This window comes from Pongo pygmaeus, chromosome 16 (genome assembly GCF_028885625.2).
Source record: "Pongo pygmaeus isolate AG05252 chromosome 16, NHGRI_mPonPyg2-v2.0_pri, whole genome shotgun sequence".
In the NCBI taxonomy this organism is placed as follows: Eukaryota; Metazoa; Chordata; class Mammalia; order Primates; family Hominidae; genus Pongo; species Pongo pygmaeus.
Window position 1 is genome coordinate 20,137,952 of NC_072389.2, and position 14,274 is coordinate 20,152,225.

Below are 14,274 nucleotides of genomic sequence, written 5' to 3' on the forward strand. Positions count from 1 at the left end.
GGCTATTCAACAGATGTTGAAACACCAAATGGGTTTGTTTTCTTTTCTATTTTAGCAGGTTTCTTTTTGGTGGCAGGCTAAGTAGGTTTTGTAACTGTACCAGTTAAGGGCAGTAGATTGTACAAGTCAGTAGACTCAGACCCGTTCACCCGAGCCTGTGCGTGTTGAGTGATCTTCTCACGCAGTTCTTCATCTGCACATGTGTGCGGGGACCATGCTGAGAGCTCTGTGCCCTGTTTTCCAGGCTTTGAACTTGGCCTACTCCAGCATTTACGGCAGCTACCGGAACTTCGTGGGACCTCCACACTTTCAAGTCATCTGCCGGCTCCTCGGCTACCAGGGTATCGCCGTGGTCATGGAGGAGCTGCTGAAGGTCGTCAAGAGCCTGGTGAGTGTTCCCTGGACATGCTTTTTTCACACAGCCTGGATTCCCTGGGGCACCCACGCCAGAGGGTCTTCTCTGCCTGGACTGTGATTCTCCAACAGCTGGATTCGTTCAATTAGGCTTCAAACGTTTCTGACCATATATAGTTTGATACTTCCCTCATCTTTTCAAACTCAAGAGAATGGGTCCAGGTTATTTTAACTGATACGCAGAGTTTTTATTTGTATGTATAGAGAGGGGGTCTTGCTATGTTGCCCAGGCTGGCCTTGAACTCCTGGGCTCCAGAGATCTGCCCATCTTGGCCTCCCAATGTGCTGGGGTTACAGACGTGAGCCACCTTGGCCAGCCTGGATTTAGTTTTCTAGACATAACTTACTTTTTATAATTTTTCATCCTTTTTATTATTTTAATCTTCTGTGACTGAGACCATCTAAGAGTTTGGTCACTTGGCACAGCCATCACCCCGTGACCCAAACAGATCCTTCCAGGACCCACTGGGGACTCTGCCCCAAAACATGTGGCAATTTGGAGGGTGTTAGGATTGCTGACCTCACCACAGCTGAGCCTGGGGCCGCACCCAGGAGCACTGACAGCGTCCTGGGGGACCCTGGAGCTGGCAGTGCTCACGATGCTGGGGTGCATCCCCATAGGAGACACCTGGCAACAAAGCTCTCCCCTCACTGTGGCATCCCGGGACCACTTTCATCTTGAAAGAGGAGTCCGGTTTCAGAACATGAATTCAGTCATGGGAAGCCACCTGGTGATGGTTGCTCTCTCTCCAGGGGTGGATTTTATTCCCCAGCCAGATGATCCTGCAGCCTTGCTCATTACCGAGCTCTTTGCTAACAGACTTGTTTCAGGGTGTGCGCCGGCCACAGGCATTAGCAGAGCAGAGCAGGGTGGCTGACGCAGTCTGTCTCATCTGCCCCGCAGCTGCAAGGCACAATCCTGCAGTACGTGAAGACGCTGATGGAGGTGATGCCCAAGATCTGCCGCCTGCCCCGGCACGAGTACGGCTCTCCCGGTGAGTGCGGGCGTGTGGAGCTCACAGCGCTGTCCGTGGAGAGGTCAGAAAGGAATTCAAGTCCGAAATTCTTGAGAAGGATTAGATCTGCCACGTGGGAGGAGGCAGTCGACAGACAAATGCACCTGACAGCCAGGAAGAGGTGTGTTGGGGTCACTGTCTGCAGGCGAGGAAGCTGAGGTCAGCCTGCAAGAGTTGGGACGACAGAGCCCTGAACACCACGCTCTCCCGCGCCCCTACGAAAGAACCACCGGCCTGATGAGGCGAGAGAGCCGACTGCCGGGTCCTGCTTCCCTGCTGGGCCTACAGGGACTTGAGGCTCAGAGACAGGCCCACTGAGGTGGTGCAAGGCCTGCCCCTGCCCCCAGGCCATCCCATCCATCTGCAGGTCCGGCTGTGGGGCCCTCAGGCAGGTGTGCTCTTAGGGACAGGCCCGCGTGACTTGCCGTGGGCTGGTTTGGGGCCATGCACATAAAGAGCTTTAGTGATCTCAAAAAGCATTGTCTCATAAAATTGTATGACAGGGACCTTTGTCACGTGACAAAACTGCTTTTAGTCTCTTACCTGGCCAAGTTTTCTTGAAAGCTGGACAGTTGAACACTAGCCTTGTGTTGTAAAGTGACTTGAGCCTGCACGTGGGTGACCAGCGAGGCACTGTCCTGATGGGCAGTCAGCCAGCGTGGCTGAGCTCTTGAACACGTGCTCAGGACTTTTTGCTTTTTGGCACCTCCCCAGGGCTGTTGCTGGTGTTTGAGGAGACGATAAGGTGTCCCCCTCAGCCACCATGGGGAAGTAGCCATTGGCACGGCCCTGGCTCAAGAGAATCTAATTTCAGTTTATAGTTAGAAAGTAGATGAGGAATGCCGGGATGATTAAAACCGATGCTTATGTCGTGACTAGAGATGGAAATTTCAGATGTCGAGGAGGGAGCCATTTCCGTGTGGTACAGGGAAAGCTTGTTGGGAATGACACAGGTGCAGGAGTGTCCCCGCCCCCGCCAAGTGGGGCTGAGTCCCCCCAGCGGTGCTGAGAGCTGGGAGAAGCAGAGGGGCCGTGTCAGGCCGCTCGTCCTTGGGGAAGGGGCACTCGGGCAAGATCTGCTGGGACAAGGGTTTAAGGTCTGCTGAGCCTCCCACTTTGCTCTTCCCAGGGTAGTTTCGGCCCCTCCAGATGCCACGTTCATTGTGCGGTCAGCTGCCGGTTTCTGTCTGGGCTGGAGTTCAAGCTGTAGATTGGCTGGGAAACGTTGGCCTTCTGTCCCATATTTGCACCTTGCGTCTTTTTGTGCCTTATTCCGCTGTCCAGGATGCCGCTGAGACACCTGCCTTGCTCTGGAGCTGGCCTGGTGTGCGGCCTCCCGTTGGGCGTGCTGTTAGTTAAGCTGCAGGCTTCCTAGATGCCCTTTCTCAGATTAGGTGCGGCCCCTTCCATGCCTGCGAAGAGAGATTGCATTTTGTCAAATACCTTGTCTGCCCCCACTGGGGATGTGGTGCAGTCTTTATTCTTGTCATGTGGTGATGTTTCCTATCATCATAGCCTTCCCTAAAGATATGGGGTTGAGTTGAAAAGAGGCCTCAGAGCCAAGGCCCAGGGTCACATGGTGTGTGGAGAACGTGCCCAGGTGGCAAATAAACCACTGCTGTGGGGAAGATGCTGGGGATGGGACGCTGTGGCTGTCCTTACAGCCAGGCTTGATGGCAGTGTCAGAACGGCAGGTGCTCCTGGCTGTGGACCCAGGCTGCTAGGGCCCGGCCCCCTCCAGTCTCCCAACCCCACCTCACTCCTGCCACCATAGGTATCCTGGAGTTCTTCCACCACCAGCTGAAGGACATCGTGGAGTATGCAGAGCTGAAGACAGTGTGCTTCCAGAACCTGCGGGAGGTGGGGAACGCCATCCTCTTCTGCCTGCTCATCGAGCAGAGCCTGGTGAGTGCCCCCCTACCCCGCCCTTCCCACCCCTCCCCCCTTCCCTCCCCCCCTCCCCCCGCCCCTCCCCCCTCCACACCCCACCCCACCCCACCCCACCCCACCGGCCAGGGAGGGCTTTCTTTGGCAGGTTCTTTAGTGGGGGTGTGGCAACAGCAGTGCGGTAAAGCATCATTTTTTTTTCGTGGCTATTGAGACTAGTTTGAATTTGTTCCCTTCAACTGAAAAACAACAATGTACTGTAGTTCACTGTCTCAAGAATGTTTTTCTGTGTTAACATCATAAAACTGTTTTATTATGTGATGTTTTCAACATCTAAATGAACATATTTGGCATGCCTGTAAGGTATAAGGCATTGCTGTGCAGGAGGGCTCTCTGCATGCCTGAGACCGCTGAGCAGTTGCAGTGTGGCTCAGTGTGACTGAGGAACTGAGTGCTAAATGTTACTGAATTATCACTGATTTAAATGTGAATGGCTACACGTGCCCCATGGCGGACAGCACGAGTGGCCAGCATGGAAGAGGAGCCTCCGGGAGCCCACCCCTCTTAGGACGTGGCACAGTGGACGCCTCACGTTTTCGACTGGCCGCCTTTTTGCGGTGCTGTCTGGCTGTCCCTCTGTCCTGTACATCACAGCAGCTCAGTTTATAACCACCTGGGCTGGGAAAGCCAGTGGGAAATGGAATCTCAGGTGGCCTTTACCTGCCTTCCGTTGTGACTAACGAGGTGGGCATCTCTGTTCATTCGTTGGGTCTTGTTTCTTTTCCTGTGAAATGCCCCATTGAGTTCTTTTGCCTATGTCTTTTTTTTTTTGAGACGGAGTCTTGCTCTGTCGCCCAGGCTGGAGTGCAATGGTGCCATCTTGGCTCACTGCAAGCTCCACCTCCCGGGTTCACGCCATTCTCCTGCCTCAGCCTCCGAAGTAGCTGGGACTCCAGGCGCCCGCCACCACGCCCGGCTAATTTTTTGTATTTTTAGTAGAGACGGGATTTCACCATGTTAGCCAGGCTGGCCTCCAACTCCTGACTTAGTGATCCACTCGCCTTGGCCTCCCAAAGTGCTGGGATTACAGGCGTGAGCCACCGCGCCTGGCCTCTTTTGCCTATTTTTCTACAGCTCATTCTGTGTAGACTCTTTATGTGCTGCACATATTGTAAATTCTTCTCCCATTTGTGGCTTACCTTTTCACTCTGATAGGGGTGATTTTTGATAAAATGCTCTTAATTTGGATGTAGCCTTTTCTTTAAATGATGAGCACTTAATTTTTTTTTTAATCTACCATCTGCACATGGAACTTTCAGTGTCTTTTTAAAGATGTCTTCCCTGCCTTGGAGTCATGAAGACATTCCTTTACATTCTCATCTAAAGATTTTTAAGCTGTGCCTTCTGCATGGAAGTTTGTAATCCTTCTGGAGTTGGTCTTTGTGTATAATGTGAGAGGCAGAGGAAGCTTCTTTCTCTCTGTGGAGACTCAGTTGTCCCTCCTTTAGTGGCTGAAAGGCTCCTCCTCCCGTTGCTGACCGGTGGTGTCCCCTGCCGTCTGCCAGCTTTTCATGGGCACACTGGCCTGTCTCCTGGCTTTCTGCCACATCCCGCTGGTCCAGGTGTCTGTCTCTGACATCATAGCACGTTGTCTTGCTCATCGTTGCTCTTAACATGACTCTCGAGTCCCCACTTGCCGCGTTCCCTGACTTGCTCCTTCTTCTTCAGCATGTTCCCTCCTCAGGGCTCTTTGCTCTGCCCTGTTTTGGGATTGGTTCACCACATGCCCTGGCGAAGCGTATTGGCTTGTGCATGGGAACGGCACTGCGTCTCCAGAGCTGCCTGGGGAGGCCTTTCCTATGTTGTTTCCCAAAGCAATCTCTTGTCTTTAGGTCTCTGGTAGCTTTGCAAAGGCAGAGTTGTGTTTGGGAAGAACAGGGAGAGGGTGGTCTGTACACAGCTTAGGGCATTGCTGTCAGACTGTCAGGCCTCTGGGGACTGAGCAGCCACCTCACACCAGCCTGTGCAGTGAAAGAGAATGTGTTGGCTCACATGTCAGGGGAGTCCCAGGTGAGGGGTGACACGCCTGGGAGCTGACAGCCTCCATCAGACCTGCATCTTCAGCTCCCTCTATGCCTGCACTCCTAGGCAGACCCTCTCCAGGTGGTTTCAAAGAGAGACTGCAGCAGCCCCAGGCCTTCATTGTCCCGGCCACCCACAGGCTCAGCAGGGACCCCAAGTAGCATCTTCTCCCATGCTCCCTTCACCACTGTGAGTGTGAGTGGCACAAGATGGAGAACCCACCAGTGTCTCAGGCCAGCAAGAAGCCAGTGTCCAGGGTGGCCCTGCTCTAAGGACATATTCCCCAAATAATTGTGAATTGTTAAAAACCAGATATGTTAGGAAGCATCTCTTTAAGTATAATCTCTCGTTATGAATTTAAATATTTAATACAGGAATATTCCTTTTATGGGCGACTTTTCCTGAACTTACAGCATAAGGCGCGCCCTATCTCATCTGCTATCTTAGTCCGTTTTGTGTTGCTGTGGCAGTGCTTGAGACTGAGTAATTTATAAAGAAAAGGAGTTTATTTGGCTCATGACTCTGGAGGCTGGGAAGTCCAAGATGAGGCAGCCCATCTGTCAGGGTCTCATGCTACTTCAGCTCCCAGGGAACAGAGAAGGGGAAGCGGGTGTTGCCAAGAGAACAAACATGAGAGGCAGCCTTGCTTACAACAACCTGCTCTCGCAGGAACTCATCCATTCCCACAAAAACTAACCCAGTTGTGGGAGAACTGACCCAGTCCTGTAAGAAATCCATCACCTCTCAAACAGACCACCTTCCAACACTGCTACATTGGCAATTAAATTTCATCATGAGTTTTGGCAAGGACAAACCACATCCAAACCATAGCCTCCGTATATATATGTCCAAGGCTGAGGATGCCTGTCTGGTCATTGGCCTCAGGTCAGGGAGGTGAGACCCAAGCTTTCCTAATGGGGAGACAGCCTTGTGGAATTGATTGAGATAGTGTCAGGGACCCCTTAGGGCTGGTTTCTCTTCTGTCCAGCTGCCCTTTTTGGAAATAAGATAGTGTCAAAAGCTTTTCTTTATATCATTTTCTTTTTTTTTTAAGACTGGAGTTTCGCTCTTGTTGCCCAGGCTGGAGTGCAGTGGCACAATCTCGACTCACCACAACCTCTACCTCCTGGGTTCAAGTGATTCTCCTGCCTCAGTCTCCCGAGTAGCTGGGATTACAGGCATGCACCACCACCCGGCTAATTTTGTATTTTTAGTGGAGACGGGGTTTCTCCATGTTGGTCAGGCTGGTCTCGAACTCCTGACCTCAGGTGATCTGCCCGCCTCGCCCTCCCAAAGTGCTGGGATTACACGCATGAGCCACTGCCCCGACCTGACATTCTTTACATAAACAAACTCTTGTGGTTCTGTAATTATTTATGTCCGTGCCAGGACTCATGGACATAAATAATTATAGAACCACAAGAGTTTGAAGCAGGCAGGACGGAATTTACTGGGACAATCTCTTAGCTTAAAGGCATGGTTTCTGTGCATTGTCATGGCAACAGTTGGCCCTCTGTTGGCTTCTGGATGGAGTGCGATGCTGCATTAGAAACAGGGAAAGAGAAGCGGAGCAGATGGTGTCTGGCCGGCGTCTGGCACTGGATTGACGTTGATGAGTATGGAAAAGTCTGCTTTTCTTCCTCTTGGTCTTAGTTTTGCCATCATCTCTGGGAGGTCCTCAGAAGTTAAAATCTCATTGTCAGTATTTCTTGATTTTCTGATAGCTGTTTGTTTAATCATTTCTTTTACTCCTATGGGACTTTAAGATTTCAGCATGGCTGTGGGGTAGGAGGCACTGAAGGCTCCCTCATCTTCTGCCTGCTCCGTGGGGGTGGTGAGCGCACTGTGGTCTGAAGAGGCCCTTCCTGGTGGCCTAAGAGCCCTTACCTCTAAAGATGAACAGCAGTTGCTCAATTTTTGACCATCTTTGGGTTGTTGGTGGATTTGGGGGGTTCTGCTGTCCTCATCATCCTGGAGGTACATTTTCTCTCTATATATACATTATTCTGGAGAATGGACCTTGTGTCGTTTTTATTACCTCTGTAAAGGAGCTTGTGACCCAAGAGTAGTTCGGCATGATGGCCCAGAACTTTGTTTTGGGCTCTGTAGGGAATGAGTGGATGTGGACACCAGGGTAGGCCACCCCTACTCCTTCCATCTCCCATGTTGTTTGCAGGAGACGCCCCTTCCTTCTGCCAGTGTGGTGGGATCTTGTCATAAACTGTGGTTCTTAAGAGCCTGGTGGCAAATTAGCAGGGAAGGATGGGGCGAGAGCTTTTAGACTGGTAAATCCTGGAAAACAGAGCACACATTCAACACTGGGTCTTACCTGTGTCTATATTTACATTAATTAAATGTAACTAAAAATAAAATTCAGTTCCTCAAGTGCCAAGCCACATTCCAAGTACTTAATAGGCATGCATGGCTGGCAGCTGCCGGAATGGACAGGACAGACAGAAGCATTTCCATCATCCCAGAAATCTCTTGACAGGCTACTTAAGAGTTTATTTTATGCTAAAAGGCAAAGAGGTTCTTTGTTTTCAGCACCAGATCACTCTCTGTGGCGAGATACCCTTCCTAGCGTGACCTTCTCTTTCTCTGCTCCAGTCTTTGGAAGAAGTGTGTGACCTGCTGCACGCGGCTCCCTTCCAGAACATCTTGCCGCGAGTCCACGTGAAAGGTGAGCCTGCTGACCCCTACCAGGGAGTCCAGACTGCCCTCTGTGGGGGTGGTGCCCACTCTGTGCAGCCGGAGAGCTAAGGACCAGTGCAGACTGTGGGTTTGGCGCCTGTTCAGTCATACCCAGGGGTAATGAGGAGTGTACAGAACCTAGTTAAATGAAGATTGAGAAATAGAGCTGCGATGATATGATGTCTTAGAATTGCTTCCAAATATCAATAGCATGGGAGCAGGGGGAGTTGGGTATATAACAAGCAGAGTGGCCATGAGTTGATAATTGTAGCGGATGATGGGTACAGGTTCACTGTGCCATTTTCTGTTTTCGATTACATTTGGAATATTCAATAAATGAAAAGTGAATATTGAGCAGAAAATCGGTTCTGCCGGTTTGAATTAAAATATTAAATTTTACAGAACTGTAAAATAATTTTCAAAGAGAATCTGTATCCATAATGTTAACTTAAAAATCTTTTGTTTTTTAAACAAATGTAAACCTTTGCCATTACCGTTTCATACAAAGGAGCAGAATATAGTAAAATATTTTTTCTACTGCAGAGGGGGAGAGACTTGATGCCAAAATGAAAAGACTAGAATCAAAGTACGCTCCGCTGCATCTTGTCCCACTGATTGAAAGACTGGGGACCCCTCAGGTAACGTGTGCCGTGATGGCTGTGGCTGTTGCAAGCTGGGCATCCATGCCAGGCCAGGTGGCCTGGTTGGGAGCCAGACTGGAAGGCATCGTGAAATCCAGCGGCTACGCGGCCGCTCAGGCCTCAGTGTTGCAAGTGGGGTGTGCACCAGGACTGCTTCCCGGGGTGGTGGGGGGATTCAGATGAGCTCACGCCTGGAAAGGGCTTAGCACCTCACCTGGCACATAAGACTTACACAGAAGACATCACTTTCACTGTCCAGCCCTTCATGAAGAAGGCTGTTTAAGAACAGAAGAATAGGTGTTTAAGAACAGAAGAAATCAGGCCAGGAGGCAAGGTGTCAGGGTAGAGTTCTACAGTGATCCAGCTGCTTATGCTAAGTCAGGGTTTCTTAGCCATTTTGGACCAGATAACTCTATGGTGGGGGCTGGGGTGTCCTGTGCATTGTAGGATGGTTAGCAGCATCCCTGGCCTCCACAGTAGCTGCCAGTAGACCCACTTCACCCAAAACATTTTTCCAGGGCTGGGCACCGTGGTTCATTCCTGTCATCCCAGCATTTTGGGAGGCCAAGACAGGAGTTCAAGACCAGCCTGGGCAACATGGCGAAACCCCATCTCTACAAAAAATACAAAAATTATCCAGGCGTGGTGGCATGCACCTGGTCGCTTGAGCCCGGGAAGTCAAGGCTGTAGCGAGCTGTGATTGTGCCACTGCACTCCAGCCTAGGCAGCAGAGCAAGACCCTGTCTCAAGAGAAAAGAGACATAGAGGATGTGGAGTAACTGGATGCCTGGAGGCCCACAGCATTCCACTGCTTGTCCTTTCTGCAGCAAATTGCCATCGCAAGAGAGGGGGACCTGCTGACAAAGGAGCGCCTCTGCTGCGGCCTGTCCATGTTTGAGGTCATCCTGACACGGATCCGGAGCTTTCTGGATGACCCCATCTGGCGCGGGCCTCTGCCCAGCAATGGGGTCATGCACGTGGACGAGTGTGTGGAGTTTCACAGACTGTGGAGTGCCATGCAGTTTGTCTACTGCATTCCTGTGGGGACACACGAGTTCACAGTCGAGTAAGTGTGTCCTGAGAGCAGGACAAAGCCCCAGGGGAGGGGAGGAGCTGTGGGGCAGGAGAGGGGTGTTAGGCTAACAAGCAGCCAGCCATGCTCAGGAAGTGGACCAGAAATTCACTGAGCGGCTTTGAAGCCTCCTATAGTGGGGATTCTTACTTGATGCCGAAGAGCTGACTCAGGACTCTAGTATTCAGGGAGTCTCTGAACCCACGGCAATTGTATGCACGTTAGGCGTGCATTTTTCTAGGTGGGAGGTCCGTAGGGTCATTCATCACAGAGGGGTATGATCTAAAAAGGGATAGGAAGCAGCACACCAGAAGAGCCCAAAAAAGGTATTTACCAAAACCAGGGAACAGCCACCTGCTGCCCGGCATTCTCTTCCTGGCTGTGGAAGGTGACTGTGTAGGCACAGACAGTAATGCAGATGGCTTGGTCACTGACATCTGGAGACAGACTGAGAAAAGACTTCATAACGTATCACTCGTCTCCCATTCTGTTTCTGCTTCTTGTTTCTAGGCAGTGCTTTGGTGATGGGCTACACTGGGCTGGCTGTATGATCATCGTACTTCTTGGGCAGCAGCGGCGTTTTGCTGTGCTGGATTTCTGCTACCATCTACTTAAAGTCCAGAAACATGATGGCAAAGATGAGATTATTAAAAATGTGGTATGTGGATGAAAATCTCGCACCATCTGTGGACCTTTTGCAAAAGCATACTTTCTCTGTGTTACAAGTTCTTGTTTCTGGGAATGTTTTTCATCCTAGTACGTAAGGTGCCACCAACAGAAACTTTCTTTTCGTTCCCAAAATGAATCTAAATATAATTGGCCAGTAAAGCAGTCTGGCAGAGAAAATACTCATTGTTCCATTTTCCTTCTCAAGGTACTTAGATTTACTTCCAGTCTTAGAGGATCTGCATTGTCAGAATATTGGCAACTATTCCAGTCTTTGGGCCCCTGGAAGTCTGTGCTTTCTTGGCTGCTTTAAAGGCCTTTTGTCTTTGTTGCTTTATGGATCCCTCATAGTTGAATTCTGGAAAATACTCAGCCATTATCTTTGAAATATTTCGGCCTCCTTTCCGTTCTCCCTATTCTTGCCATTCAGGACTTCTGTTAGACCTTCTCATTCTATTCTCCACATCCCTTTGTTGTATCAGTTTTCTTTTTTCTTTTTTTTGAGACAGTTTCGCTCTTGTTGCCCAGGTTGGGGTGCAATGGCACGATCTTGGCTCACTGCAATCTCTGCTGCCCGGGTTCAAGCGATTCTTCTGCCTCAGCCTCCCGAGTAGCTGGGATTACAGGTGCCTGCCACCACGCCCGGCTAATTTTTGTATTTTGTAATTTTGTATTTTTAGTAGAGACGGGGTTTCACCATGTTGGCCAGGCTGATCTTGAACTCCTGGCATAAGGTGATCCGCCCACCTCCTAAAGTGCTAGGATTACAGGTGCGCCCAGCCCTGTTGTATGAGTTTTCTATTGCTTCCATGACAACAAATCACCACAGGCTTGGCAGTTTAAATACCATTGATTATCTCACAATTCTCTAAGTCAGATGCCTGAGTTCAGCCAGGCAGAGCTGGGTCCTCTGCTCAATCTCACGGAGCCAGTGTCCGAGGTGCTGTGTTCACCCTGGAGGCCTTCAAGCTTATGCACAGTTGGCTGAATTACTCCTTGCAGCTGTAGGACTGGGTCCCCCTTCCTTCTCATGCTTTCCAAGTGGCCCCCTCCGGCAATGGTGGGTTGGGCAGTCCCAGCCTCTAGTCTTCTGCCATGTCTCCTGCCTCCGGCCAGAGAACATTCCCTGACCGTGACTATATTGAGCCCACTGGACAACCCCGATACTCTCCCTGTCCTACAGTCCACAGTCTTAGCCACACCTGCCCAGGCCCCGTCGGTTGGAGGCAATGCAGTCACAGGCTCCAGGTCATGGGCCTCTCTCAGGGGCCCTTCTACCTCCCACTCCTCCATTTCCAGGGCTCCCAGAGCTGTATCCAGATACTGTCTTCATGTGTCTTAGTTAACTTGTTTACTTCAGCTCTAATCTGCTGAGCTTTTACTCTGAAAATATTATTAGTGCACTTTATTTAAAGTTCAGTTAGCTTCTTCAAATCTTCTTGGTAACTGACAGTTTTGTCTTAACTGAACTTTTTCCATCTCTTATTTCTTTATCCAATTCATGTATTCTATATTCTGTATGTTTTCCTTCTAGTATCTGAAGGCCTTGGAGGTATTTAAAACTTTGCTGTTTCCTTGGGCATTTGGGAGTCTTTATTTAATTGGAGTTAATTTAGATTGCTTTCCCCCAAGATGTGAATCTGTATTTGCCCATCTCTAGGGGGTGCTACCAACTCAGGGCACTTTAGCCGAATTGGAGGTTCCTGGCTCCATTGGGGGAGTCTTCGGTGTGGTCCTGCTTGCTTATGCCCGGGCTGCTCCTCACCCCACTGCTGCCGTTGACATCTGCCCCTGAGGAGGCCCTGGCTTCCCCCTTACCACCTGCATAGGCAGAACCAGCTTTTCAAAGCGTTTTGTTTGTGTGTATGTTCTTTATTCGTGTTCTTTATTCCTGTGGTAGCAGGAGGGTCTGTCAGAGTATCCCGTCACAGTATTTCCAAACTGGAAGTCTAAAACTTGTGTTAGTTGACTGGCCTTTCTCCACTGACTGCATCATCTTCATCTGGAGATCCCCAGCTTTGAGCAGACAGTAGGTTCTTAATTGCCGATGTGGAAGGAATAGGCCTATCAATTGTGCGCATGAATGAATCTACAGCAGCATGAAGCCAACAGAGGGATTCTAAATTCAAGATATATTCATGCTTCCAACTGTTGCATTAAAGAGATGGTATGTGGCTGAGAGTTCTGGCTCATACCTGTAATCCCAACAGTTTGGGAGGCTGAGGCAGAGGAGGATTGCTTGAGCTCAGGAGTTCAAGACCATCCTGGACAACATAATAAGACCTTGTCTTTACAAAAATAAATTTAAAAATTAGCTGCGTGTGGTGGTGCGCGCCTGTGGTCGCAGCTACTCGGGAGGCTGAGGTGGGAGGATCTCGAGGCTACAGTGAGCCATTATCATGCCACTGCACTCCAGCCTGGGCGTCAGAGTGAGACCCTATCTTAAAAAAAGAAAACAAAAAGAACAGTATGTGTGTCAATTCCGTTTGCTATTATTTTTCTGAGAAAATATAAGAATCCTGACATTTTGAAACATGAAGAATAAAATGTTCAAGTGTTAATAGTAAAACATCCTAACTTTCATGGTTGTAGCCTTTGAAGAAGATGGTGGAGAGAATTCGCAAGTTCCAGATTCTCAATGATGAGATCATCACCATCCTGGATAAGTACCTGAAGTCGGGCGACGGGGAGGGCACGCCAGTGGAGCACGTGCGCTGCTTCCAGCCGCCCATCCACCAGTCCCTCGCCAGCAGCTGAGGGCACGCGCTACACTCCATAACTCAACATGGCATGCCTTTCTCTCCATAAACTATTTAGTGAGATTTTTAGGGACTATTTTTCAGTATCTCTGTACCTGTTAAAGGGGGTGCTTTTCAATCTAAAAGCTTAATTTTATAAAATTGACTTATTTTTCTAGACTAAAATTGTATATGCTTTTGGTAATTAGGAACTCTTGAGAATACTGGCTGCTGATTGTTGCCATCACGTTCTTACAAAATTGTTTTTCTATGGGATGTTCTGGCAGCTGTGTCATAAAATGCTGCTGGGTTTATTCATTCATTCCATAAGAAACTTAATACCAGCAAATGCATTAAATCCCTTGCCAGTTACCATTAACTGTAACTATTTAGCTTTTGTTTAGGGATCTTTCTGATGGTCTTTTATGAGCAATCTTAGTTCTAAGTCATTGTTCCCATCCCTTTTTTGTGTGTTTCAGAAAATAGTGAACTTGATTCCCCTGCTTCCACTAAATCCAGTTGTGACAAAATCTAACGTGACATCAGATCAAAAGGTTATAGAAATAAAACTAATGAAGATCTATTTGTGTTCATTTATTTACTATAACCCTGTGCTGCTTGGCTTGGCAAGGAACTCTAATTAACCTGAGCTCACATACCAGGCCAGCTCAGATGTAGGTCACCTCTAAGGCTGAGGTGGGATGGAAGCATGACACCATCCCATATACCGCTCACCTCACCAGCACAGGTTTAACTTTATATTTAGGGTTCTGCAGGCAAATGAGGTATGAAACGGCCATGCTGGCTGCTCCAATCTGGATATAAAGAGGCCACTCAGTGCCTCTCTGTTACCTGTGCCCATGACCTGGAGGAGGCCAGCAATGTGGGAAGAGGATATCAGCCAGGCCCAGTGGGTGCTGCACAAAGGGACCAGGAGCACCGAGTCCAGGCTTCAGCTGTCCCCGATCCACAGGGCTCACATGGCTGGAGCTGGTCCACATGATCTGTCAGAATGAAAAACAATCGGTCTAGACTACCAATAGAGTCATGAACATGTTTGAGGAACT

General features: G+C 49.4%; 1 protein-coding gene across 2 annotated transcripts in view; it reads left to right on the forward strand.

Moving 5' to 3' along the window:
* The window catches only part of CYFIP1 (cytoplasmic FMR1 interacting protein 1), a 112,519-nt gene extending 98,729 nt beyond the window's left edge, over nt 1-13,790 (forward strand). For both annotated transcript variants that reach the window (XM_063653087.1, XM_063653086.1), the window contains exons 24-31: nt 245-388; nt 1,319-1,409; nt 3,205-3,335; nt 8,007-8,079; nt 8,634-8,728; nt 9,559-9,797; nt 10,314-10,461; nt 13,062-13,790. In XM_063653087.1, the coding sequence (XP_063509157.1) occupies nt 245-388; nt 1,319-1,409; nt 3,205-3,335; nt 8,007-8,079; nt 8,634-8,728; nt 9,559-9,797; nt 10,314-10,461; nt 13,062-13,226 (1,086 nt within the window). In that variant the 3' untranslated portion in view covers nt 13,227-13,790. The remainder of the gene's footprint in view (nt 1-244; nt 389-1,318; nt 1,410-3,204; nt 3,336-8,006; nt 8,080-8,633; nt 8,729-9,558; nt 9,798-10,313; nt 10,462-13,061) is intronic.
* Nucleotides 13,791-14,274: the final 484 nt, after the last annotated feature.